This window comes from Convolutriloba macropyga, chromosome 11 (assembly GCF_964194025.1).
Source record: "Convolutriloba macropyga chromosome 11, txConMacr16.3, whole genome shotgun sequence".
Taxonomy (NCBI): domain Eukaryota; kingdom Metazoa; phylum Xenacoelomorpha; order Acoela; family Convolutidae; genus Convolutriloba; species Convolutriloba macropyga.
This window is the reverse complement of record NC_134478.1, coordinates 19,733,322-19,760,568: the sequence shown is the minus strand read 5'-3', so window position 1 is coordinate 19,760,568 and position 27,247 is coordinate 19,733,322. Positions and strand designations below refer to the sequence as shown.

Genomic DNA, 27,247 nt, shown 5'->3' with positions numbered 1-27,247 from the left:
GTCTCTCAAAAAATTGGTATTAAGATCAGAAAATCACATTGAACCGTTTCCATTTCATTCCACTTCATTCAATCCATTTCATTCAACCGTTTGAACCAAAACACTTAGTTTTCGAATGCGGCATTGACTTTTACATCCTGTTTTAAATAGACTCCAAAAATTTCAAGACGGAAAAAGACCTCGCCCCACTAGAGTTCAAATTGCTTAAAATGTAAAAAAGAAGAGATGACCAATATTAGCAACAGTTATCACTTTGCGGCTATTAACAAAAACATAAACCGACTAACGTCGGATGAATTGCGCTCGAACTACAGGCGAGGAACGTAGCTTAGAATTTTTATGGGTGCACTGACCTAACGGGGTTCGAACCCTAAACCTGCAAGATAGAAGTCAGACATCTCAACCACTGAACTACGACGGTTTTTACCATCAACGGCTAACAATCGCTTTTCTATTAGCACAAAACTATTTCAGAATGAAAGTTGAAATCACTCAAAGATTAAGAAAACAGACGTGAAAAAGTCACTTTAGAAGTCAAACTATATTATAGGAAAAAAACTCAACAACGGTCAAGCAAAAACTTGCATAAAAAACACAAAGGTATTTGATTCATAAAATGAATGTTTTTTGTGCAACATTCTATAAGCGGAGAACAGTCTTACATCAATAAATTTTTACTTAGAAAACTAATGTACAACCAGTCTTACAACCAAAAATTGCAGCAGAGATAAATGAATGCATTAAAAATACAGAATTTCTGAAAATGAATGATTTCAAGAAAATTAAAACACAGAAGTTGAGCAAAACACAATTTTTTTATATAAAAGGATCAATTAACAGTAAGATCATTTCAGCAAGAGCAAGAAAACTGCTGGTCAAAATATTACAACTTCAACCTTATTTCACTGAAAAAGTAAGACTGTCGACGATAGGTTGCAAAAATTTTGCTAATCGGTTCCGTGAAAACTTCATATAAGGCAGTGCTGATTTTCTAGAGGGCCTCTACTGAGTTTTGTGTTTATGTTTTTCCGAACCTAATAAATTGGATGAAAACAGACGATGAACTTTCTGCTTCATGAGGCACCAGACGACGAGGCAACACTGCCTTTTCTCTCGTTTCAGCAAAAAAAAAACGTGTATAGAAAAAGGAAAAAGTGTTAATAAGTTATAGTTTTTTCGTTCATCTTTTCCGAAGACACTTTATTATTATTGAACAAACGTCCACGATAATTGGATAAGACCAACGGGGATACTAACTGGGAATGAGAAACATGAAATAAAATGCCAGAAAAATGAACCGAGAATTTTACGTCGCTCATTGATCGACTGACTGATCACAGCTAATTCAAATGTTAATCTATGTCTTGAAAACCAAGTGAGAACAGCACCTGATTAATTTCAATCATCATTCAACCAAAAAATCAACCACTATGCACCAAAAGCAATCAAAAGATAACTTGATCGACAGCCTTACTTTTAATTTCACATTTTGAATCCAAACTGTTCCGAAATTGTTTTTCGTTAAGTAAGTAAGTTTGGCTTTAAGTAAGGAAATTCGGAAGCTCTGAAACAATTTTCATCTTGTCGGCGACAATTGCAATTTTATTTCGTGTCTCTAATGCTAAACGTATACAAAAATGATTTAGCTTTTAATTTAAACTAGGGCAACCAAAAACAATGCTCAAAATATCAGTCAAAAATAGAGGATAAATTAACGTTTTCGGCTCTTCTTGAATAATGAAACAGGTTTAGTCGATGCTACATTCATATTCTGAGTGTTCTGAAGGCTCGCAGATTCTCTCAAGGTCGCGCTACGTTCGACAATCGTTTCCTCCACAGCTGTTGATGGCTCCCAAGACTTTAGCTGTGTATTGTTAAGATCATTTTCCGAAGTTGATGTCGATTGTTCAGTTTTTACATCACACTGCTTGCCTGAAAAAAACTTCAATGATGACACGTCTCATCTGAGCCGAAGCGAATTTCGTAAACTAGCTAGTAAAAATTTAAGAATTCGTAAAAATTTGTTAATAAAAATTTAAGAATTACAATTTTCCGTATGTTTTTCAACGTATATTATTTTTGTGATTTAACTATATTGCTGAGCAACTGTAAATTTTCAGAGGTGAGCATTAGCATCAAAATAGTCGCTTCAGTAGCTTACAGCGGCAATATAAATGCATCTTTCAATGTTTACGAAAAGCGCTTGATTAATAATAGGTGACACAGCTAGCATTCATCCAAACGTCCACTGAAAAATCAAGGGATTCACAAATCTACCTGTGGGTGAAATCTCTCTGATGGCAATCTCTTTAGAAAACGAAACACGCCTGTTGTCACTACATTTCGTATCTGTCACGAAAGCTTCCTTTGCACAATGGTCAGCCTCGTTGGTTGCACCAATAGCACCAACATTATCTCTGTAATCTTCTTTTTCTTGTGCCTGCGTATCATCGGAATCCTCTGACTCCTCTCGATCCAGTTCATCCAATTCCTTCGATTCCCTCATCAGTTTCTCCACTCTCTTCAAAATGGCCTCCTTGTCAATTGAACTCCCCAGTGTTGTCATTACGTTTGAGGTGGAGTTTCGCGACTGCTCTACTTCAGGCTCATCAGTGCATTCTTTAATTTGAGATGACTCCTAGAGTATAAATGCATTCTTGGCAGGTTTTGCCTCTGCAGAGGAAACTTATTACACACCATTAATTTTCGCCCATGTCAAAAAGATAAACATAGCTGGCAGATCGCCAGAAAATAGTCGCGATAGCTTCGTAGATCTGCAGTCCAAAAAAGACAGTAAAAAAGACAGACCAAAAAACTTTCTCTTTTCATTGAAGGCTGATATGTTCTATTTTGATTAAAAATCTATATAAGTTTTTGCTGCCTCTATTAGCTGCTCTATAATAACCTTCATTTAGAGTGACACACACCCATTTGACCTTATCTCTTTGAATTAAAGTAAATAAAAGTAAATTTCAAAGTGAGTAAGTCATTTTTGAGAGTGAGTAAGTCAAGTGTGACCACAAATTTAACCACGCGCATGAACAAAAAAACTCGCTCCAATAAGAGCGAAAAATGACGTCACACATGCAATTCATTTGAAATTGCATGAACGAATGAACAAAAAGTGGCTGTGACGTCATATGGTCGTAACAAAAATCATGACAAAAAAACATAGCAGGACAAGTCCTGACGTACAATTCAAAGAATTTTAATGGACTAAATAGAAAAATAGACCTAGAACGGACTATGAATGGATTGGGAAAAACATTTAGAAAAAAATCCGATCCAAAAAATTGAAAAAACAGTAAAAAATCAAAGTGAAATTGCCGCATGTGAACAAAAAACCACTAGCGAGAAAGCGAATTTTTGTTCAAACACCGTTTTCTCACTCTACTTTAAATTTAGAGCGAAAAAATTTCACGCCGCAAAACCACTCGCTTTTTCGCTCCACTTCCTGTTTCGGCGGGACCAAAATCACTACTCCAATCTGACTTCAGAAATCATGAAAATGTGTGAACAGAGCTTAAAAAAAACATAGCCGGAAGAATTCAGGAAACGACTCGAAGTGAAAATCCATTTAACGCCATCCAACTACTCATCAAACAAAACGTGACTTCACTAATTTATGATTATCTTAAAACAAAATCATGGAACCAAAAAAGTAAAAACAATAAAATCAAATCTGTTAAAATATGATAAAAAATCGGATCAAACTTTGTTATAAATTGCGATCCCGAAAAAACTATCACTGCCAAAATAACTTCATCAAAAAAACTAGTAGTTACAAAAACCACTTATTTGAATATTGAAAAATACTTTAAGCTAAATTATGAAAAAAAGCTCTTAAAAACAACTTTCACTGAAAAACTGGAAGTTAGTAAATTTTTTTAATATTTCAAAAGCATATAAATCCAAAGAAAAACTCTTTTCAGTCAAAAGGGTTACCAGATGCTCGCAAAACAATAGGCAAGTCATAATAGACTAAAAAACTTTGCAAAAAAACAGAAAAAAAAACGAAAAACTGCAAAAAATTAAGAAAAATAGTTCCAATTTTCGCCATTTTCTTGTCATTTTTCTCAACAAAAAAATGATTCTCACTCACAAAACTGTAACCAATTGTTATCATAAATTTGCTCAAGTAGAAGGGGTTTCTTCAATACCCATTTGAGCCAGTAAAACAAATTAATCGTCAAAAAAACGCAAAAATTAGCCCGAAAATCAGCAAAAAACATTAAAAACCTCCGAATTATCATAAAAATCATATGAATTTCCAAAAACCTTCAAACCACTACCGAAACCAGCCTAAAATTAAAACAAAATCATAACCAAACCTCTTAACCAAAATAAATGAAAAGAACGTGCTGCTTCAAAATGCCGCACGTGAACAAAAAAATTTCGCTCGCTTAGAGAAAATTTTTTCACACATCAATTTCTCGCTCTCTCAAAAACACGGTATGAACAAAAACCAATCTCTTTTCGCTCCGCTCTTCACTTTTATTCAGCACCAAAATCACTCCAAATTTTTTCACACGTTTCATTTCCCGCTTCAAAATCACTCCAATAAAATTGATTAAAAAGACTTCTCAAATACTCCTCCTCGAGTCGTAAAAAAGACAGCGCCCCAATACAATTCAAATTCTTTGAATTGTAAAAAACCAAGAGAAGGCCAATAATAGACCCAGCTATCGCTGTGCGGCTATTAATAAAAAATACCACAAGTGCTTCACCAATTCTCTAAACACATCAAACCACATGGCATTCAGGCAATTAGATGGCATTTTGTCAAAATTCTATCCCAGAACATCCTCTGCTCCTCCGTGCGTTCTCCGGTAGAGAATGTGTAATCTATCTGCCGGATAATATCTTTGCAGTTTTTCTGTAGCCTGCGTTATCATCTCTATCGATATCACTACCCCGAAGGAGAGCGATATCTATATCATGCACCACCGAGAGACTATCTTGTAGTCCGCTTTATCATCTCTCTATCTATTTTAATCCTTTTTATGTACAGCTTACTTTTATTTGAGCGCTCTTGGTCACTTCGACTTTGATTTCTGCGTTCTTTTTCTGCGACGGCGATGATGATTGTCCTTCTTCAAACTGTTTAACCCCTTTCCGAATTCTCTCCTGCTTCTCCTTAAGACTAGCCAACACAGCACCCTTATCGTCATCATTCTTAACCTTCGAAACTCTATTTGCATTGCCATCTCGGACGGCAACTGAATCGTCATCTGCCAGCTGCTCAAAAACTTCTCGAACTGGACCGGAGTTATTCTCATCGACAAATTTCTTTGTACTGAAACATCAGTAATCTGCGTGAAAGTTTTTGTAGCAATGACTTTGGAATTGGAAATGTTTTAGGTTGCAAGAACAAACGGCTCAATTTTGCACCAACAAAATGCAACATTACAGGCTAAAAAGGACATTTAATTTAAAAATCTTAATTTTTATTCCGCATGTCAGCTCTAGTCTTTCATAGATATATTCAATGTAATCAACTTACAAGCACAATTAGTGTCTAAATAACGTGTTACACGCCATCACACACAAAAAATTAGAACTTCCCCCCGATAAAAACCTGATCATTGCTCTACTGTGCACATGATTCTATTGGTTGCCTGCTTCTATGTGTCCGGGGGCAAAAAGTTAACTAAAGAGAAATTAAAACAATTTTGGTGTACTTTTCACTTCTTTTGCAAAAAAATCAACCGACTATTGAGTTAAGCAGCTTAATATTGTCAATTAGAGAGCAATTTGGATCGCACAAACCGCAGGACTTCATGTACGCAATAGTCAACCGAACAGACAAAACGGTTTAGCAAAAAGGACTGCAATCATCATCATTAGAAACAAATAGCAATTTGACGGGGTATGCGATAAACTTAATACCCCAGTTAAGTGTTTGTTCAAAGCATATTCCCAGGTACTAAACCGATTCTATAGTTTTTAATGATTAACAATTTTAGATCTTGAATTAACAATTTTAGCAGTAATTTGTTTTCACCAAAAATATAATTTCTTGATGTTTGGAGCTTGCAAATTTTATTGCCCCTAATGCTTGAACAGCATTCGAAAATGTTTAATAGTCTGCGTACAGTGATAGAGTATTAGTTCTATTGGCATAGTCATAAAGTCCTTTGACGTATGCCAGCTAAATAATCACACGAAAGCTCTTCCTTCAATTGTAAAGGATCGAGTAGACGCATGCAATCATCAAATCAAAAGCAATTACAACATAGCTGGATAAAACAGAACAGCGCCGAAAGGGTTGTCCGTTGTAAATTTCTCGTAATTTGATATATTTTAGCCCAAAAAAGCACTTGAAACAATACAATGTGATATCTGATATCTGTCAAGTAAAATATGACGATTTTTATCAAAAGTTTCAAAAATTGCATGACATTGAAAATCATTTGATAAAAAAGTAACGTGAATAATACCCACAGGTAGGCACACAGAATAAAAAAACGGTTATTCGTCCGAAAAAAGCGCATCATAAAAACTGTAAAACACTTTTGACAAAATTTCGATTTTTGTATCCGCAGTACCCACTAGAGGGAATTGTCAAATTCTTCAAAAGTTCAAAGTTACATGAAAATTTTTAAAAACTTGGATTATTTTATACCGCGGAAACGGCGATAACCATCTTTGTGTAGTGAACATCAAAACATCTATAGCTACGCAGACACGAAAGAAATAACAATTTGTGAGAAAACAAACAAGAACGACAATGTTGAAAAAAAGCTATTTTATGCGCAGAAATAGTTAACAACATCAACATTTGAACAGCTTCTACATCATATATTATTATTACGCAAACACCAACGGAAATATAGCCTTTCTAAATTATTATCATTGACAGAAATCTGTATTCTTTAAAAATTTTTGAAGAAAGCCAAAAACTAAAAGTTTATCTGGTTTTAAAATTTATGATTTTAAGTTGCTTTATTAAATTTTTGCTTGTATCATACGGTGAACCCAATAGCAATATATCTATACGGTGACCCAAATTTTTATCTCTGGGACTATTCCGGGAAAATGTGCTCAAAGGGGAAAAATCTGTTATCCGATCGTTGGTTTTTGAGGATGTAACGGCTGCTTTCCTATCAATTACAAGGAAAGTTTTATACCGCCCAGTTCGTTATTAGCGGTTTACAAGCTGTCTGGATACTAAGTTGTGCAGTTCGCTTTGTAATTTTATATCCGCTATTCTGTAAATTACCGTTGCATTAAACGTTGCTTTATTAGTCCAAATAACTAATCGCTCAGGTTTGCTGAATAATAAAATCAATTGCTGGAACTACTCAGTAAGTTCCAATTGAATAATCAATTTTTTTTCCTGAGTTTTGTTTAACAACTCAATTATTCAAGTTGGTGCTATTCAAACCAAATTTGTATCCCTATAGGTTGCTCACTGTTTATGTAAACGAATCTAAGGGGGTACATTCGGTTTCAGAATAGAAAACAATTCACAGAGGAGAACCCGTCTTTTGCCGTAAGCGGACTTGAATTGTTGGTCAAAACAGAGGTCCTTCGTTAGTCACTGGGGCCGAAGCCATAGAGACGACGTAGCATCTAGGTTTTTGGTTAGGAAAACTCAAGTCTGTGAACTGAAAATCTATCTTTCACCGCCTTTTACTTTCAACGAACTGATTATAAATCGTTCGTCCAGTCGAAGAAGAGGAATTATTTATCACCCTAATGTTCAGCTATCAGAGGTTCTTTATTTTCCTTTCTCTCAAGTTACTCAAACTTTCGAGACCAAATTGGTGATAAGATAAATTACAAGTTTCCCGTTAGCAAGACACAGTATTTTACTGCTCAAGTGAGATTGTTAGGCAAACTAGATTTCCTTATGAAAATATATTTCCTAGTTCTTTCAAAGCCAACCTGACTTCAACTAATAATCTGGTGCTCTGCTCAATCTAGAGCTCCCGTTTTTCCACAAAAACTGAACCCGGTTTCTATGATCACAACAAAGCTCAGGCATATTTATCTGCTCTTCGCAGCAATCTGCGACCGACACACACCTACTTCTATTAAGCTTTGAAGTGTGTGGAATCAGACATGTGCGGAATTTCACGAGTCTTAGTTCTTTCGCTTCACTTCTGTATAAGTGGCAGCAGATGTGATTATTTAGAAAAGTCAAACTAACACTTCGTTGTTACCAGGTGTAAAACGCAATTTTGTCATACAATAGTTTTAGCGACCTGTTAAGACTATAACCCGGTCAGCTTGTTCGCACGTTTGGTGCTCTTTTTACATGTTTACAAATGTATGAAATTTAGAAACAAAATATGTTGACATAAAATTGTATTAATGAAATGAATGATGAATGTTTGGGGAAATAATTATTGCTCGGCCTCTACATCGCCGGCCCTATTTTCCATCACGAAAACATCTTTCTTGTTCGGTAACACAGGGGCGAGCTTCACCACTGGTCTCTTGTAAACTCCATTGTTCGTTCGAACTTTAGCTGATCGAATCACTCCGTCGGACCCTTCGATGGTCTCCGTGACTCGACCCAGATAATATCCTCGCTTGTTACTGTCTTCGATCAACCAAACGAGATAGCCTTCTGTAAGGTTTTCGTTCGTTGTAGATCGCCACTTTTGCCGATTGTTCAACGTTGGCAGATACTCTTTTCGAAATCTGTCCCAAATGAGATTTGCATATGCTTGAGTTTGTCGAAAGAGCTTTCGATGATCGACAAATTCTTCTGCGCAGGGTAGGTATGGTAAGCAAACATTCGTGTTGCCAAGCAAGAAGTGATTGGGGGTCAGTGCTTCTAAGTCATTAACATCTGAACTTACTGGACTCAACGGTCTCGCATTCAATGTTTGCTCCACAATACACATCGTCGTTGAAATAACGTCCTCTGTAACTGATCTGTTCCCCAAGACTACATACATTGCCTTCTTGCAACTTCTGACCAACCGTTCCCATACCCCTCCAAAGTGGGGTGCTGCGGGTGGGTTGAAATTCCATCTGATTCCTTGCTGAATTAGATGTTCTTCGATCCCTTCTTTGTTCCATGCAGCAACGTACTCTGCAAACTCTCGTTCAGCTCCAACAAAGTTTGTCCCGTTGTCGCTGATGATTGTACTCGGTTTGCCTCTTCGTGCAATAAATCGCATGATTGCAATGAGACAACTATCCGTGTCTAAATTGGGTACCACTTCTATGTGCACAGCTCTCACAGTTAGACATGTGAACAGACAACACCATCGCTTTTCTTTTCTTCGCCCAATCTTTACATTGAAAGGGCCAAAGTAGTCAATTCCAACATTTGTAAAGGCTGTTGAAGCGTCTAAGCGCTCTTCGGGTAGATCTGCCATTACTGGAGTTATCGTTTGTGCTCTGCCCTTTCTGCAGGTAACACACTTGTTCTTGATTGATCGTAAGGCGTTTCGTATGCCTAGGATCCATATCTTTTGCTGGACAATGTTTCTGACATGCTCTGTGCCTTCGTGTTGGTTGTTCTTGTGCTCGTTTTGCAAGAACAATTCAACTGCATGATGTTTCCAATGTAGCAATATTGGGTGTTTTGCGTTGAAGTCCAAATGACTTTTACCTATTCTGCCTTGGCACGAATAAGTCCTTCCTCATCCAGGAAAGGTGAAAATTGTATAATTTTGCTGCTTTTTGGGATTTCCTTTTCAACTTTGAGAGATTTCATCTCTTCACCAAACTGTTCTCGCTGTAGTAACTTGAAGATGATTGCTTTTGCTTTTTCCTTTTCTTCAACACTTACTAAAGGTTTTGCTGGTTTGTATTTGCTGAATGCCCGCCGTACGTATGCCATTGTATTCACTAGTCTGTTAAAATTACTGAATCGTTCCCACTGAATTACCGCTTTCTGTTGATCAGCCTGTGTCATGAAGACTGATGAGGGTATGTTCTCTTCATCTGAGGCAAAGATTAGGTTCACTTGCTCTGGCCATTCACTTTCTGGTCGTTTTAACCAGGCCGGCCCAGTGAGCCACTCACTCCTCCTGAGTTCGTCAATGTTGATTGCTCTCGTGCCAATGTCAGCTGGGTTGTTGATACCGCTCACATGTTTCCACTGTGAAACATCAGTTGTATCCAATATCTCAGCCACTCGATTGGCCACAAACACTTGTTGTTTACGATGGGAGCTGTGTATCCATTGCAGTACTGTTGTTGAGTCCGACCAAAAACTGCAACATTGTATCTTTATTTCATGTTCTTTGACTATCTGTTCCTTCAACCGTACTGCCATGACTGCCGCTTGCAATTCCAATCGCGGTATTGAAAGATGCCTCATCGGAGCCACTCTGCATTTTCCAATCACAAATGCCAAATCAGCTGAGTATTCTTTTGCTTGTGAACGTAGATAGGCCACTGCACACATCGTGTCTTCAGATGCGTCAGCAAACACATGAAGTTCTATTTTATCCCTTTCTCTGTTGAAGTACCTTCTATCGATGCTTGTTTCAGCCACCATTGGAAGTTGTTCTTTCCACCGCAGGAATTCTGCTTCTTCGCCGGGCTCCACTTCGTTGTCCCAATGTTGCTCATTCTTAGTCCAGATACCTTTCAGGAGTCGTCTCATGTGAACACTAAACGGAGCAAACAATCCGATCGGGTCGAATACTGAAGATACCAGTGACAGAATCTTCCTCTGGGTTATAGGGGTTTCAACTTCTTTTTTCGTACCTCTGCACACTTGAAGACTATCATCAGTAACAGCCCATTGTAGTCCAAGCACTGAAGATCCCTCTGTATTGGGTTCTACTTCGACTTGCTTGGTGTTGCTGATTGATTTCAAGTCGACTGGGATTGCTTTAAAAACTTCATCGCTGTAGCGTATCCACTTTGTAAGTTGAAATCCATGCTGCGAAAGAAGAATTCGCAACTGATTGAAGACTTCGATTGCCTCTTCAGGGGTTTCTACTGATTTGATGAAATCGTCCATGTAGAAGTTGTTTTGTACTGCTTTTGCTGCAATTGGATACATTTCTTCGTTATCGAGTCCCACTCGTTTGAGAGCATAGTTTGCACAAGTCGGAGAACTCTTAGCTCCAAATACATGACGCTGATATTCGTATATCTGAACAGGTTCATTAGTCCTTCAGCGCCATAAGAATCTCAAGCAACTTCTATCCTGTGCAGGAACTTGCACTTGTAGAAACATCGATTCAATGTCAGCTGTTAGGGCTATTGGTCCTTCACGGAATCTGAATATTGTTCCAATCAACCCATGTAGCAGATCAGGTCCTGCTAGTAGTTTGTCGTTTAGGCATAATTCTTTGTATTTTGAGGCAGCATTGCAAACACGTCTTACTTTGCCATGCTTGTTCGGGTTCAGCACTGGATGATGTGGCAAGTACCATTCTTTCCCTAAGATGCCTTTCATTTCGGAGTCGTCCAATATCTTTACGAACCCCTTCTCTACGTCTGTATCTATTGACTGTTGGTACAAACTCTTCAGGTTTGGATCGCTTTGGAACCTTCGCTCCAGTGAGTGAAGCTGACCCAAGGCTGAGCTGTAGTTCGGCAGGTTGGGCTCTGGTTCACTCCAAAGCATTCCCACTTCGTACCGCTCGCCTGTGAACTTCATCGTACTCTCTAGCATCTTTTGTGCCTGCAGTTCCTTCTTTGACTGACTGACGACGTTAATTTTGGAAGCATAAGTTTCTCTGTCCCACCATCTTTGGATATTCTCAGCCACTTTCACATCTTCTGTGAAGGCGAAATAACAAACATTTTGTCTTCTCTTGCCCGTCATGGGTCCACTGACCACCCATCCTAATTCTGTTAGAACGGCGAAAGGTTCACTTCGTGTTCCTATCCTGTAGTCCAATGGTCTCTGTAGCTCGTAAGCATCTTGACCGAGAGTGATGCCGACGTCCATCAAGTTGAACGTTTTGTTTGGGAGAACGTTCAAGTGGTTGAAGCTTTGCTTCAATTTGTTGTAGTCGTAGTTTGTGGTTCTCAATGAAATTGACGGGTGTACAAACGCTTCTATCGAATGTACTTTTGAATGCGGTCCCTTTATTTTTATGGACACAATTTCTGTCTTCAAATCTTTCGTTCCGTGTATGCCAGCTATGTTGAGCGTAACATCGGTGCCTTTGGCTCGCAACTTCTCATTAACGCTTCGATCGACGAATGATACCGTTGATCCACTATCGAGGAAAGCATATGTGTTTAACCTGTTGCGGCCACTCTGAATTGAGACTGGAACTATCTGAAGAAAACTCGTAACTTCGTTACTTTGACTGATTGTTGCTGCGCTTACGTTGACTGCGTGATTGCCCTCGTCCATTTGGTTTTCTGAGTGTAGCAATCGGTTGTGCTTTTTGGTACATCCATTTATACCACAAGCGTTGACTTTACAATCTTTGATTGCATGTCCTTTTCCCAGACATCCGTAACATAAGCGTTGCTTCCTCACAGCTGCATAACGATCACTCATGTTCTTAAATAAAGGACAGTTCCAAATTTTGTGCGTTCCATCGGCTAATGGGCAGTGATCGCTAATAGTTGTCTGCGCTTCCTTTACGTTTGAACTCGCACTAAAATTCGAGGATTTAGAGAACTGCTTGGTTTTGTTCGCATTTCGTCAATGATCCTCCTTACATTCCCCTGTGGGCTGCGACATGCCTTCATAAACGAATGCCATTCTTGATAGCCAGTTCTCTAGGAGACAGAGATCTGGTCGGTCCTCATTGCGTTCATCTACATAGAACCACCATTTCTCCTTCAGATTAGGTGGCAACTTTTCAATCGCGATTTGCAGTGTTGCACTAGATCGCAAGTCGCCTTCATATTTGTAGTGCTTCAGAACACTGACTACGTTACTGATGGTTGTTGAATAACTGACTAATGCTTTTGAATCATGCATTCGGATTGGTTGTTGATTTCGCAGAGTGTTGGGTCGTGCCTCAACAATTAGGTCGGCCAAACCTCCGTTCCAACAAAGCCCAAGCTTCACCATTTAGATCTCCGGAGTAGCCCATACTTGCTATAGCCGCTCTGGCTTTGCCAGTTAGCAATGTTTTCAGGTGGCTCATTTTCTCTGAGTTAGGTATTGCGCGGTTACGAACTGTTGCTACAAACATGTTTGACCATTCCGGCCACTCCAGCGGACTGCCGTCGAAAGAATTTAACTTCAACTTTGGTAGCTGACTACTACTGCTCAGTACATTGCACTCAGACCGGTCGGGTAAACGGTTGAGTCTGAAACGCTCGCCGCTTGGGGATCTGGATTTAAGTAAGCTTTCTCGATCGAAACTGACTCGATAGTTTTCGTGACCGTTCTTTGTATGATCAAAACTACAGTCTTTAAAGTTTGCAAACTGATCTGATTGGTCGAGCCAGCCGAAGACATCTTTGCTCTTCGGACTTTTCCAATTGAAAGGAGATCGGCTTCTTATACTAGGCGCGGCGCCATCATCAGAACCAGAATCTCTGGCATCAAGGGCTTCTTTTTCATATTGCAGTTTGAGCGCACCTTCTTCTTCCAAACGGTGCAGTTCCATCTCCAGCTCCTTCTGCTTCATTTCATATTCAATTTTTCTCAGACGCAATTTGGTGTTAAATTCTTTGTCTAGAGCTGCAAGCTTCTCTGCTTTCTTGGCCCTTTTATCGGAAGACGCTCTGGACTCGTTGTCCTGGTTATCCTTTTGTTGATTCTTAACAGAAACTTGGGAGGTTTCTCCCATAGATCTTGGAACTTTATCATTTGGCTCTGCAGCCCTGCTTTGGAGAGGGGTCTGATTCTGCTGATCCGCCATGCTTGTCTGGCCGTGGATATATGGCAACCAATCGGCTTCTAAGTTGATGAAAAACTCGCGTTGTTGGGTTTTGTGTCGTCGATATAATTCCAAATTGTTAAAGATATCACCCCTCTTGTCAAGTAGCTTCTCTAGGCTAATATCGAATTGTAAAATTTGGTTATATACTGTTTTAAGTTTGCTAGGCCGATTCCTATTTTTGATCAATTCGTAGCCTTCTTTCTCCTTTAGCTCAATCTGCTTTGCACAGTGCTTGATTTGTTTCTCACGGTTGCTGTGACTACGTGACCGAGTCACAATTTATTTACTTTGACGCTGCAGTTTGACGCTTTCCTGTCCCGTGGTTTTGTTTTCGACAAAGTTGGCACCTCAACGTCGTTTGACTGTGCAACTCGAGTTGTCTCGTTGACCTTTTGTTTTGTTCGAGGTTAGACAGCGGTTTGTATTCCACTGTCCGGGTCGGCGGACCAAATGTAACGGCTGCTTTCCTACCAATTACAAGGAAAGTTTTATACCGCCCAGTTCGTTATTAGCGGTTTACAAGCTGTCTGGATACTAAGTTGTGCAGTTCGCTTTGTAACTTTATATCCGCTATTCTGTAAATTACCGTTGCATTAAACGTTGCTTTATTAGTCCAAATAACTAATCGCTCAGGTTTGCTGAATAATAAAATCAATTGCTGGAACTACTCAGTAAGTTCCAATTGAATAATCAATTTTTTTTTCTGAGTTTTGTTTAACAACTCAATTATTCAAGTTGGTGCTATTCAAACCAAATTTGTATCCCTACAGGTTGCTCACTGTTTATGTTTATAAACGAATCTAAGGGGGTACATTCGGTTTCAGAATAGAAAACAATTCACAGAGGAGAACCCGTCTTTTGCCGTAAGCGGACTTGAATTGTTGGTCAAAACAGAGGTCCTTCGTTAGTCACTGGGGCCGAAGCCATAGAGACGACGTAGCATCTAGGTTTTTGGTTAGGAAAACTCAAGTCTGTGAACTGAAAATCTATCTTTCACCGCCTTTTACTTTCAACGAACTGATTATAAATCGTTCGTCCAGTCGAAGAAGAGGAATTATTTATCACCCTAATGTTCAGCTATCAGAGGTTCTTTATTTTCCTTTCTCTCAAGTTACTCAAACTTTCAAGACCAAATTGGTGATAAGATAAATTACAAGTTTCCCGTTAGCAAGACACAGTATTTTACTGCTCAAGTGAGATTGTTAGGCAAACTAGATTTCCTTATGAAAATATATTTCCTAGTTCTTTCAAAGCCAACCTGACTTCAACTAATAATCTGGTGCTCTGCTCAATCTAGAGCTCCCGTTTTTCCACAAAAACTGAACCCGGTTTCTATGATCACAACAAAGCTCAGGCATATTTATCTGCTCTTCGCAGCAATCTGCGACCGACACACACCTACTTCTATTAAGCTTTGAAGTGTGTGGAATCAGATATGTGCGGAATTTCACGAGTCTTAGTTCTTTCGCTTCACTTCTGTATAAGTGGCAGCAGATGTGATTATTTAGAAAAGTCAAACTAACACTTCGTTGTTACCAGGTGTAAAACGCAATTTTGTCATACAATAGTTTTAGTGACCTTGTTTTGTTAAGACTTTAACCCGGTCAGCTTGTTCGCACGTTTGGTGCTCTTTTTACATGTTTACAAATGTATGAAATTTAGAAACAAAATATGTCGACATAAAATTGTATTAATGAAATGAATGATGAATGTTTGGGGAAATAATTAATGCTCGGCCTCTACAGAGGAATTAATTGAAAAAATTGTAAATAGCCTGGCTGGAAAAAAACTGTGAAAACTTGCAAGACTTTTGTGACCGTCAGTTGTGCTTTTATTCCACTAGTCTATGGCTCGGTCAAAGAAATTGCAATCTTGGCTTGACGATTGTTGTTCACAGAAGTTGTCAACATTTGAAAATTTTTAAATTCGAATTTCAGGGGGATCGAATAATTCCAATTACTTGTTAATTCCCTCTTTCAAAAAAAGATCATGCAATCAAACAGAATTGGAAAATACCCGACAGATTTCCGGAAAAAGCTCACTTCCGTGCTGTGAAGTAGAGAAAAACAGAAACAGAAATCGAGTTGAAAAAGTTATCAGCCCCTCATAAAACCCTAGGAAACAACTAAAGCGATGAATTCAAAGGACTGGTTCAATTTAACATTGACGAGGTTCGAACCCTCAATTTTCCGGATAACAGTCAGAACTTAACCACTCAGCGATACCACCTTTAGAAACTCCCATTTAGATCACACAAAACGCAAGAAATGAAGAGTGAAAAAGTTCCTTAAAAAAGTCAAGTGGAAAAAAAATACAAAACAAATATGAAAACAAAAATGACCGTCAGACGACAAAACCAAAACCAAGCGCAGCGCAATATAGCTAGCTCAGCTTACAGCGATAAAAAATTTATCAGTTTTCTGCATTTTTCTAGACAAATACAGTAGTCCACTATTTTTTTGGCAGGAAAAGACGTCTTTTCGAAATATCTTTCCGTTGAGCCACACAAAATTTAATCCCCCGACATTTGGTTTTCGAGATATATTCATTAAGCCAACTCATCATTAGCCGGGAAATTGCATAAAGACAGGATAACTGTGACAGCTGTAACCCATTTCGTTTCGCGGCCTTTAAAAATTAGCAACACTAAATTAATTCAATGGGAACTATCACCCAATCAGAATTGTTTATTTCTGAGATAAAAATACGTAGAATACTGTCTTCAATATACAAAATTTTGCAAAAAGGGGTCAATAAGCAAATATAATCACGGAGTACATCGATTTAGGTGGTTGAAGGCTAAAAAAATTTGTGGCTTTCTAAACAATTGGCGACTGAACATAACCGATTTTGCCGCTGAAAACATTAGACCAGTAAAGGAGCAATGTTTTTGTCGCATTGTTCTGCCAGCTAACAAGAAAGCTAATTTTGTGAAATTTTTGAACTAAGCTCACTTATTTTTCAATTCTTCCTAAAGTTTAAATTGAGATTCTTTTCAATTAGATGTTGAATGAAGCACAAGTGCATTTTTAATCACACCACCTTAATGAACCCAAACATGTAAAGAGCATCATACTCGATTTAAAAAATCAGCGTAACCTTTCGACCTCGTTTTTCTGCCTTTTGACAGCTTCTTCCAGCTCTTTGCGTCTCTCAGCAATTAGATTAAGTCTTTTGTCTGCAATATCGGATGCCTTAGGAGCTGTTGTCTCCACAAAGTATCCATCCCCCAGTAGAACAAGCACCTCATTGGTATGAATGAGCTCCCCCGGCATGAAGGCTACCTGAACAGTTCTTCGTGAATGTTTGCGCAGCGCATGTTGGGTGAAACCTTGATGAACTGACCAGAACAGAGCCGGCAGATTGCCGCAAAATAGACGCTGTTGACTACCTTTATGACTATCGGTATTGAAACAGAAAAATATGCAAATTGATAGACCTTGAGTCCAAAAGGCTTTTTCCAAAAGGCCAGATTTTATACGAGGCGAGACCGAGTTGAAGTAAAGCCCGATAATTATAATGAAGCATCAGAAGTATTTCTCTAATTGCTTTGGTCAGAATATCTAAATAGGCAAAGAGAAGATACTTATCAAAGATCCAGTTTTTGGTAACTTCTGGGCAGAACAGCTGAAGTAAACTGCTCTGTTAAACCGAAAATTTTCCAAACGAAGAAGTTCAACTTATCACTCAAAACAAAGGTGCATTCGAAGTTTCTACTTTTATTAAAGGAAAATCAAAGGGTGATTAATTTGTAATCAATTAAAAAGGTAGTGACAAGACATCTATTTTCAAATGTACAAAATTGAGATAAGTCTGCTTTTTCTAGCTTTTGAACTGAATTTGGATGCCTGAATTGAAAAACACCAGGCTTAGACTAACTTCTACTCGAATGGCCACTCAAGACTGAGAAATACAACTAGTTTTTGGTTTTGTTCATCAGCACTGTAATCTTTGATATGCAAATTGTTTGCAAAATTTGTGGAAAAGTTCAGTCGTCATGCAGGTGAAATCCACTATTGATTATCCCTGGAACAATTGGGAAACAAACCCAACGAAAAGCCAAATCAAACAGCGCAGGTTAACAATACCGCTACAAAAAATGTCAAGTTGACATAGTCCATATTCATACTATTAATGAAAGTAACAAAGATTTCATGCAAACTTTCTCTTCAGTCCTCCTCTTAGAGTTCCATTAACGCTATGAACTGTTGTTAGAGTACTAAAAATTCTTGTACATAGGTCGTCCAAATTACATTAAACAACTATAATAAATTTGGCTCATGAACTGCAGGTTCTCGTTAAAATTGATAAATTGATATCCCAATGAACTTTGATAACATGAAGCAATGACTTCGTAAACGGACTTTCTCGGTTTATCTCTCTTTTAATTTTGCTCGTTTACCTTGACCGCATTAACTATCATTGCATAAATCGTTAGTGATTGGATTCAAGGTAAATTCAGAACAAACATTAAGAGAGGTACGTCAGAAATAAAACTTGAAAGTCATTACTTATGCAAAACAAACGTGATAAAAAAATAAATCAAAACAAAAAACATAGCATGACCAGTCCTAAAAACAATTAAAAGCATTGATGAAATTTTAGAAACTTCCACCTGACCAGCAGGCAATTGAACATTCCCAGCCAAAGAGTTTTACAAAGAGGTTAAGCGATTGGAAGGGTGGGGATGTCAAGCAATGGGGGGGGGGGGGTCAGGCGATGAGAGGAGTAGGGTTGTGGGAGATATGGACGAGAGGTGGGTCCAAATCAACAGGCAGGAGAAGGGTGGAAGGGGGGTTGCGGTGGTGGTGCTGGCGGCGGGGGGGGGGGGGTTGACCGAGGGTGTCACATTTTTAAGAGTAAGAAACCTCCCCCTCACACCCAGAAATTGTCTCCTGAAAGCTGTTTTGGTGAATTGCATAATTAGAGACTAGTAAGGCGTAAGGCTCTAAGGCCACTTAATGCCTTCCGAGCGCTACCTGTTTATCCGGTTTTGAGGATGAAAAGTCAAATGGGTCAGCCAAAAAAAGGTCAAGCGAAAAATCGCCTAAAAAAGATTCCAGGATTAATATAATAGGTACAAACTTCGTTTGAGAGCAACTAAAGGTTTAAAAAATTAGTATCAGTTTTTGTTTAAGTTTGCAATACCAATACATATACCTGGAAAAATGGACAAAAAAATTATGATTAGCAAAAGATCTTAATGAACAGCGACATTGCTAATGAAAGAAGCACCAACAAAAATCTCGAAAATAACAAATGACAGTAAATGTGAAAGGCCTTCCTGTTAACTTCAGCACAATATTCACTCGAAAGACTACTAAAGAGCTTGCGTATGGCCTCCAATGAAATCTTATGCCCTCTGGGCTCTACTATTTTTCCCTTTTTGAAAACTGGGTAGTCACGGGAGATATGAGTGAACACATCTTTAAAAAGGCAGACCAATATAACCCAATTCATGGATCATAAAAACCATAGCCACCAGAACATCGGAAACAACATGAAATTCCAGAGGGAATTTCCTTCCAATGCAAACAGAGGGAAAAGTTAATTTCAGCAACCATACAAAAAGCGGTACAGATGTAAGTCTTCAAACGTAAAATTGACAAAGAACTGACTGTGAAAACTTGATACTTTAAAATTTATTATTAAAATATATCTCGTAACATTTAAAAATGTAGACAATTCTTAGGATGGAAAAACCTAACAGGCTCAAAAAACTTACCGCGCTAAAAACTTTCATAAAATAACTCAAGATAATTACCTCAAAACATAAAACTCTGCAACTAAAAGTTCCAAAAACACCATGCCGAAGCATAAGGCAGCTTATATTGATAAAAACTGAATTGAGTTATTCAAAAGAAACTAAATTTCAGGACACAGGGAAACACTTCAAATATCAGTCAAAATTATTAAAAGTAATTCCAGTAAAATCTAAGTGCTGCATTATGTTGAAAGAAATCAATTGAAAACCAAAAAAAAAAATGAAATCTTAAGAAACAAAGGCTAAAATCATTAATTTTTACAATTTTAAAATTATTAAAGACAGAGCAAAAAACCATAGGTCTTAGGAGAATGCAAGAATGATATAAACCAGAATGTGGAGAATATAGACACAATATAAAACAAACAGACTACTTCCTAATTTTTGTATGTTAAAAATCAAATCGAAAAAAAGTTTTAGGTAAAACAACGACTATTTATTACCTAGCATACTAGGCTAAGCAAGAATACATAGTCATCCTCCTGTTTTTAAAACTGTGAAAACAGTTTAAAGATTCGAAACATTAAAATATTTTCAAAATAGTGTACTTTTTCAAAGTTCAATTAGTGAAAATTTTTTACTGAATTTCAAAGACTAAACACCAACAGATACTTCAATTAATACCGGTGTTAAGCAGCCTGATTGCTTAGACAAATTAACCGCGTCACTGCAATTACGACAATCCTATTTCTTGAAATCAAAATCTTTATTTCCGCAAAAGTAACTCATAAAACAACCTTAGATAGCGGAACCATCGTAGGATATGTCAACTTGCTCGAAACTTCTTTCAATTTATCTTTGACTGATGTGTACTCATTTCTCCTCTTGTCCAATTCCTCGAGGTCCGTTTGAAGTTTTTGCAGGGAATCGGTCTGTCTCTTCACAAGAAAACTGAAATCTTCTAATACCACATCATTGGACGAAGTACTGCATGGATTTGATACCATGTCAATGGCAATGAACCCGGACAGGAAACAAAGAAGTCTGAAACTGCTAAGATCTCTCAATATCTAAATCTTTTGAATTGCATTTTAAAAACCTCTGTCATTCATCATAAAGTATTTGAGAAACCAAACCGGCACGGTTAGTTGCCTAACTTCACCGAGGAATTATAATTGTGCAACAAATTAGAAAAAGCTCATCAATTGTCATCAATGAAACTGCATCGTTTGATATTACATTGGATTCTTCCAATTGCGACATACTTCGCATCGAAACTTCACATCAGTGAGTTTTCAAGGATTTGACTCTAGAAAAAAGTGCGATCATCTTTATGGTCTAATGCAGCTCGAACGAGCATTTCATCTTTGCAGCTCGAACGAGCATTTCAACAACTGGTAATTTCTTTACAAAAATTTGAAAAAAGTCTACTTGTCGTTTCTTTTAACACTCAGGCTTTTCTAATAGCAATGTAGAGATCCTTCCTATGAGGAGGGATTTATGGAATAATGATGAAACGAGTATTTTTAAATCTTTTTTGGACAATTTTGCAGATTAGTGAAAGAAAAGTTTGCGTAAATTCTAACTTTTTCAAGGTTTTCCGCAATTTCAATCACCTTTTTCTCCAATTCGTCGTCACTGTCAAAATATTTTTGACCCAACAGACCTTTTCAGTGCAACTTTAAGATCATAGACAGATCGCCAGATAATTCCATATTAAAAAGTTCTGAGAAGCTTAAAAATACAGGAGTTGAAATAAAATAAAATATATTCATCTCCGATAGCGAAACATTCGATTATTTATAGGGGCTTGATTCAAATGTCAAAAGTTAGCTTTTCTAGTTTGAAAGATTGATTTGACGTAAGGAAGTGAAAGTCTGATTTTTTTTTTTGTCCTAAACTTAGTTTCTTATAGGACCCTGAAGTGTAGGGAAAAAAATTAAACTTTCACTTCTTTAAGTTTGAGTTCAATCTTTCGAACTAAGCCATCTGCTTTAGTGACCGATGAAATCGTACCCTGGGTTCTTTAAAAATTATAAGAAGGTTTAATTAGCGGGCATCTAAATTGGGATTTAAAAGTTTATCCCGTTTACAAATTTGATATCGTTTGTGATACAGATTCTATTCATTTTAGATTGCCATGCTGAGAAACTGCTATTTGAAATCACATTGAGCAGACAAGCAAACAAAGAACCCGGCCTCAAAAGACTTCATGCAAAAAGTCGACAAGCAATTGAGGTAAAGCTAAACATATTTTTATTGGAGGATGAATTAAAAATAATGCCGCAATAATTCCGGTAACGCCTCGAAGTAAAATAACGATTCTCGCTGACCCAAAGAACGTTGTAATTAACTGAACGTTTCGAAACAGTAACATAAAAAAGAAACGGGCAAAAACTGATTTAGCATCTGATAAAATTGACTTTAAATTGCAACTCTGAAAAAACCGATTGGCTGAAGAACAGAACAAATTATTTTTGCATACCCGATTCATGGATAATAATTGATTGAATCTTCTGCTAAATCCGCCACTTATCCAAAACCACCGCAGAGAAACATTAAACAACAATTAATAAATTCAAGAAAAAAACCTCAAAAACATACCCGGCAGATTGCCGGAAAAGAGCTGCCATTGATTCTAATAAGCATGATCGGGATTGAAAGAATAGCAGATATTGGAAAAAAACAGATTTTTGTACAAAAACATTTTTTAAGTCCAATTTATTTTGATAGCATTTTGTAGTTGAACATACTTCTGTTTCTTGCTACTTTCAATACCAATAAGCATTAGAGATGGTAACTAAGACTTATAGGAACGACGTTCAAATAGCGGGCATCTAAAATTGGGCTTTATGGTTTTATCCCGTTTCTTTTTCTGACTTCAATTTTTTATACTGACTCTGTTCATTTTGAATTGCTTTGCTGAGCAACTGATGTTCAAAATCACTTTTAGCAGAATGAGAGAGAGAAACTAGGCTAGAGACTTCACTTAATTTTGAAAATAATTTTGAAAAAAAACAGATCAAAAATAAGAAAAAAACAGAAAATCAATGTCAAATAAAACATTTGAACACAAAAACCACTAGCGAGACATGAAAATTTATTTCAAACAAAAAACGGCCTAGAATGGCTGTGAATGGATTGGGAAAACCATTTAGAAAAAAAATCCGATTCGAAAAATCGAAAAAACAGTAATAATCAGAGTGAAATTGCCGCATGTGAACAAAAAACCACTACCGAGAAACCGAATTTTTGTTCAAAAACCGTTTTCTCACTCTACTTTAAAATTAGAGCGAAAAAAAATTCACGCCACAAAACCACTCGCTTTTTCGCTCCATTTCCTGTTTCGGCGTGACCAAAATCACTACTCCAATTTGACTTCAAAAATCATGAAAATGTGTGAACAGGTCTTTAAAGACAGCGCCCCAATACAATTCAAATTCTTTGAATTGTAAAAAATAGGAGCGCTATAATAACCGGCTGAGGAGATGAGGGAGGCTATTAAAAAAATAGAAATGGGTACAATTTATTTCAGCGTAGTCTTAAAAATTGGCACGTCTAGCCTTCAAGCGTCGCTGCATAGTAGAAACACCTAATGAATTGCTCATAATTGAGAATTGAGCGAAACAAAATACATCAAGAAGAGTAAAATCAGAAAACTACTGAAAAAATTTAAAACAAGGCAGAGCAGTAAAAAAAGCTGAAAATGGTATCTAAACAAGTAAAACTTGCTTCAGATGGCCAAATAAGGCCCTAATATCACTTCAGGACAACTGGGAGAAAAACCTTTGACTGAAGACAATGGAGTGAAATCTTAAAAAAACTTTTGAAAAACCGCACGTGATCAAAAAATTTCTTGATTGGCAAAAGCCCTTTCACAGCCAATTTTCTCCTGCTCTTCAATTTTCTCTGCTCTTCAACTCGTTCTTCAGCCGTTTGACCTAGACACCTAGTTTTCACATGCGGCATTGACTTGTACATCCTGTTTTAAATACACTCCAATAATTGTTAAAAAAGACGCTCCACCAATATTCCTTTTCGAGTCGTTGAAATAGAAGAGCAATAATAGCCTGCTGATTAGATGAGAGCGGCTATTAAGAGAAAGTTTCAGGAACAAAAGCTCAAAAAAGCTCGGGCAAATTTTGCAAAAAAGGACACACTCTTACAATAATTACTTCAAACTCGCCCAAGAGCAATTAAACATAACCAACTACAGTTGGGCGAATTGATCTCAAACGACAGGCCGGTGGTCATTTAGGCCTTATTTTAGTCAGTGGATGAGGTATAATTTCACTACAACTCTGAATGGAACCAATTTTGGCTCCTTTGATCTAATTTTTAGTAGTGTAGCACATTCGAAATATCAAATTTCGTGAATTGAACAATTTATCCCCAGCTCACTGCAATTGTCTGAAGCGTTTAACCACTTTTTGCAAGCTATATAGTTTGCTGCCAATCAGAAAAGCAAACTAACTTCTTAGAAAAATCAACTCCTGGCACAAATTAACTCCTGGTCAGAGCATGTTCATTTTTATCTAAGTCTTCTCTTCGAATTTATTAACATTTCCTGAATAAGATTGTGAACTTTTTTGGACAGGTCCAATTAATAGTTAAAAGTGTAGAATTTAGATCAAAATATCTTAATTAAAGCTACAGAACAGAATTAAATTGCGTTGTGGTAATTTGATAGAAAACATCCAAAGAAAATAACATGCTCCGTTTTCCAACGTTCATTTATTCCAAGTACAAAATCATTCCCTCTGCAATTCTTAACTCATTTAAACTAAAGATGCTGCAGAATTTGACACAGATCATTAGCCAGTGTTCTTAATTTAAAACTGTTAAATATTGTGACAAAATGTCTTGAGTAGAGAACGAAGCATTCGGGGGTCATGAGAAATAGAAACAAGCAGTGAATATGTATGTATAAAAAGCAAAATCAGGTCGTGATCTGTCGCACATACAACTGGGAAGTTCTAGCCGCAATTAAGAAGATTAAAGCCGCAAATAAAGATTAATTTATTTAGACACAACAAACTACTGTAAAATATCTGTCAAATGTTTCCATAGCTGTGATAAAAGATTTCCAAAAGACGATATGTCAAATTAAGGGCATCCGATTGACTGATAGCTTTAACTTTTGAGAAACTTGTGACTACAAAAGAAAATCCTAACTTTTGAATTCCAGACAATCATAGTAAAAATTTCACTGGATTACATTTTAGAGGGGATCAGACGAAGACCTTTTAAAATAAAATTAACAGTGTCTCAAAAATTAGACAGCGAGAAACTTAGAACGCTAGATGTAGATGATACCAAGTAATTAGAACATTAATTGTGGCGAGTCCAAATATACAAATGACATCAGATCATCAAAAAGGGACTTGATCCTATCGCACTGAGTGAACAAATTGAACGCGCTATATGCACAAAAACTAAGTTAGAACCACTAAAAATGATAGCACGACGTTTTAATCACAAGGAGAAGCGAGCAATAAATGTAGTATCAGTGAGTCAATTATCAGATTGAACTAATTTGCTTAGAATTGAAACCAGAACAAAGACGAGCAGATTAGCACTCCATGATATTTTACTAAATCAATTGCAGATTCTTTCAGTACAAGAGCAAACAAAATCGGCACAAAGATGAAATATATTTTAAATTTTACATCACATTCGAGTGAATCATGTATCCAAAAGATGTAGCCCCTCGCCACAGTTTATAAGCGATGAACAGACCAAGACAGGTACCCAGACCAGCCATCACAAATGACACAACAATTACAGCAATTATCATCGCGTGACCACCTTTTGCACCCAGAGCTCCGTCATCCCGAGTGATCATCTCAAAGGTGCTGCTGGATATCTCCATGTAGGAAAACACTGCATAAGAATCAGAGAAGTATTTTTGGTCAGCAACGTCACCATTATTGTTCACGTGTTCCACTGAATACGACACTTGAACCAAGCCCTTCAGATCTTTCATGCGTTTTTCAACCTCCTCATTTGACAACATTTGGTCTCTGTCATTGACTGTAAGTTAAAAAAAACTAAGTTAGAATACCATGGCAAAAATGTAACACAATACGGTGCAGCACAGAATTAAGCAGTACACAGCTCTTTTAATTAGTAGTACTTTAAACGAAAATTTAAAAAGGGGAAGCAAATAAAACATGGCAAGGCTTTTAAATTAAAAAAACTTAAGCATGTTGCTATCATAGTTGTCAACCTGAAATATTAAGAGCAGGTCGTCAATTAGCTCATTTTAATTAATTCTCAAGGATATTCCGAAAAAAAATGAAATAACGAGTGAGAAAAATATGGCGGCAAAACAGACCTTTTGTCTTTCAAGTAAAATACGCTCGCTGAAAATTATCAAGCCTGGGTGACCTGTGTTCAATTCAGAGATTATATTCTGAAATTGAATTTTATAACTGATCATAACAAACAAAAATGGAAAAGAAGATAAAAACAACATAGTACACGTCCAAAGAATTATACAAAAAGCTATATCATCCATCTAACTGACTAGCAGAACAATTGAACATTACAAGCCAAAGAGACGACAATTAGTTTCAAAAATATAGGGAAAGTAAAACTATAGTTATTTAGACTTTTTCTGCTACCGAGCTAAATACCAAAGTTTCAAAATAAAAAAGCAAGAAAACAAGAACAGAAAACATGCCATCTAGGAGAAATCTTGATTTACATACAAAAGATAAGCACTTCAGGCAAAAATATCGATAAGCACTTCAGTCAAAAATATCGTTTGAAATCAGCAAAAATGGTGTTCATATTTATCTTCGGAATCAGAATTCCAATGATGAAATCAATGCAAAAACATAGCTTTAAGCACAACAGAGACTTACCTGGAGCAGTGAAAAAAGAAATTTTTTCTTAAAATTTACTGCTAATTTGTATGGTTTTTTATGCCGAAGAGATCGAAATCATTTTATTCACTAAAAATTCACAAAAACTACCTCCCAGCTTAGCATTCGACATATAAAAGACAAACTGACGCAAAAAAAGGAAATTGCTAAATTAATAAAAGTTGATAAAGTTGATCAAATACTTAAAGCTGATATCGACAAAACCAATTCGTTCTGCTAAAAATCTACCTTACACCACACACGTAAGCAATAAAAGTTTCAAAATGAAAAAAATACTGCTGTTTATTTTCAACATTAACAGTAAAACAATCCAAAATGTTTCAACTTTTAAGTACCTAGGGATTCAGGTAGACCATAAATTAAGTTTTCAAGAACAGGCTAAAAATTTAACGAAAAAAATGTTAGGTTTCTGCTCACTTCTCTACCGAATTAGGAAGGTCCTAACAACAAATCAGTTAGTTCAAGTCTATCGATTATATGTGCAACCAGTAATTCAATACGGAGTCTTAGTTTACGCTAACACAAGCAATCAAGTACTCAAACCCCTGAATCAAATGGTGAAAAGAATAGCCAGAATCATAACATTCAAAAAAAAAGTTTGACTCCATAACAAGTAAGCGGAAAGAACTGCTACTTCATAATGTATCAGAGCTCCACCTGTATGAAATACTCAAAAGGGCAATAAAAATAATACGAAAAGAATGTCAAATCCCAGTTTTAAAGAACTGTATCTCAAGGGAAGAGCTTCTCAAAATAGCAAATGCGCGAATTATGTTTATTTAAGAACAAGTTTGAAAATTTCTCACTGCAACCAAAAATTCGTAAAATGGTTAATTGCTTGCTAAACTTTTTTCCCAATCTTGTCAATT

At 37.0% G+C, this 27,247-nt stretch overlaps 1 protein-coding gene across 1 annotated transcript; it reads right to left on the bottom strand.

Moving 5' to 3' along the window:
• Positions 1 to 1,630: 1,630 nt before the first annotated feature.
• On the bottom strand, positions 1,631 to 20,836 carry LOC142350023 (uncharacterized). The gene is made up of 5 exons (XM_075401927.1): positions 20,286 to 20,836; positions 16,884 to 17,068; positions 5,017 to 5,296; positions 2,278 to 2,638; positions 1,631 to 1,932 (listed from the first exon to the last, which is right to left on the bottom strand). Exons 1-5 carry the CDS (start codon positions 20,493 to 20,495, stop codon positions 1,712 to 1,714), a joined length of 1,257 nt encoding a protein of 418 aa, XP_075258042.1. The 5' UTR covers positions 20,496 to 20,836; the 3' UTR covers positions 1,631 to 1,711.
• Positions 20,837 to 27,247: the final 6,411 nt, after the last annotated feature.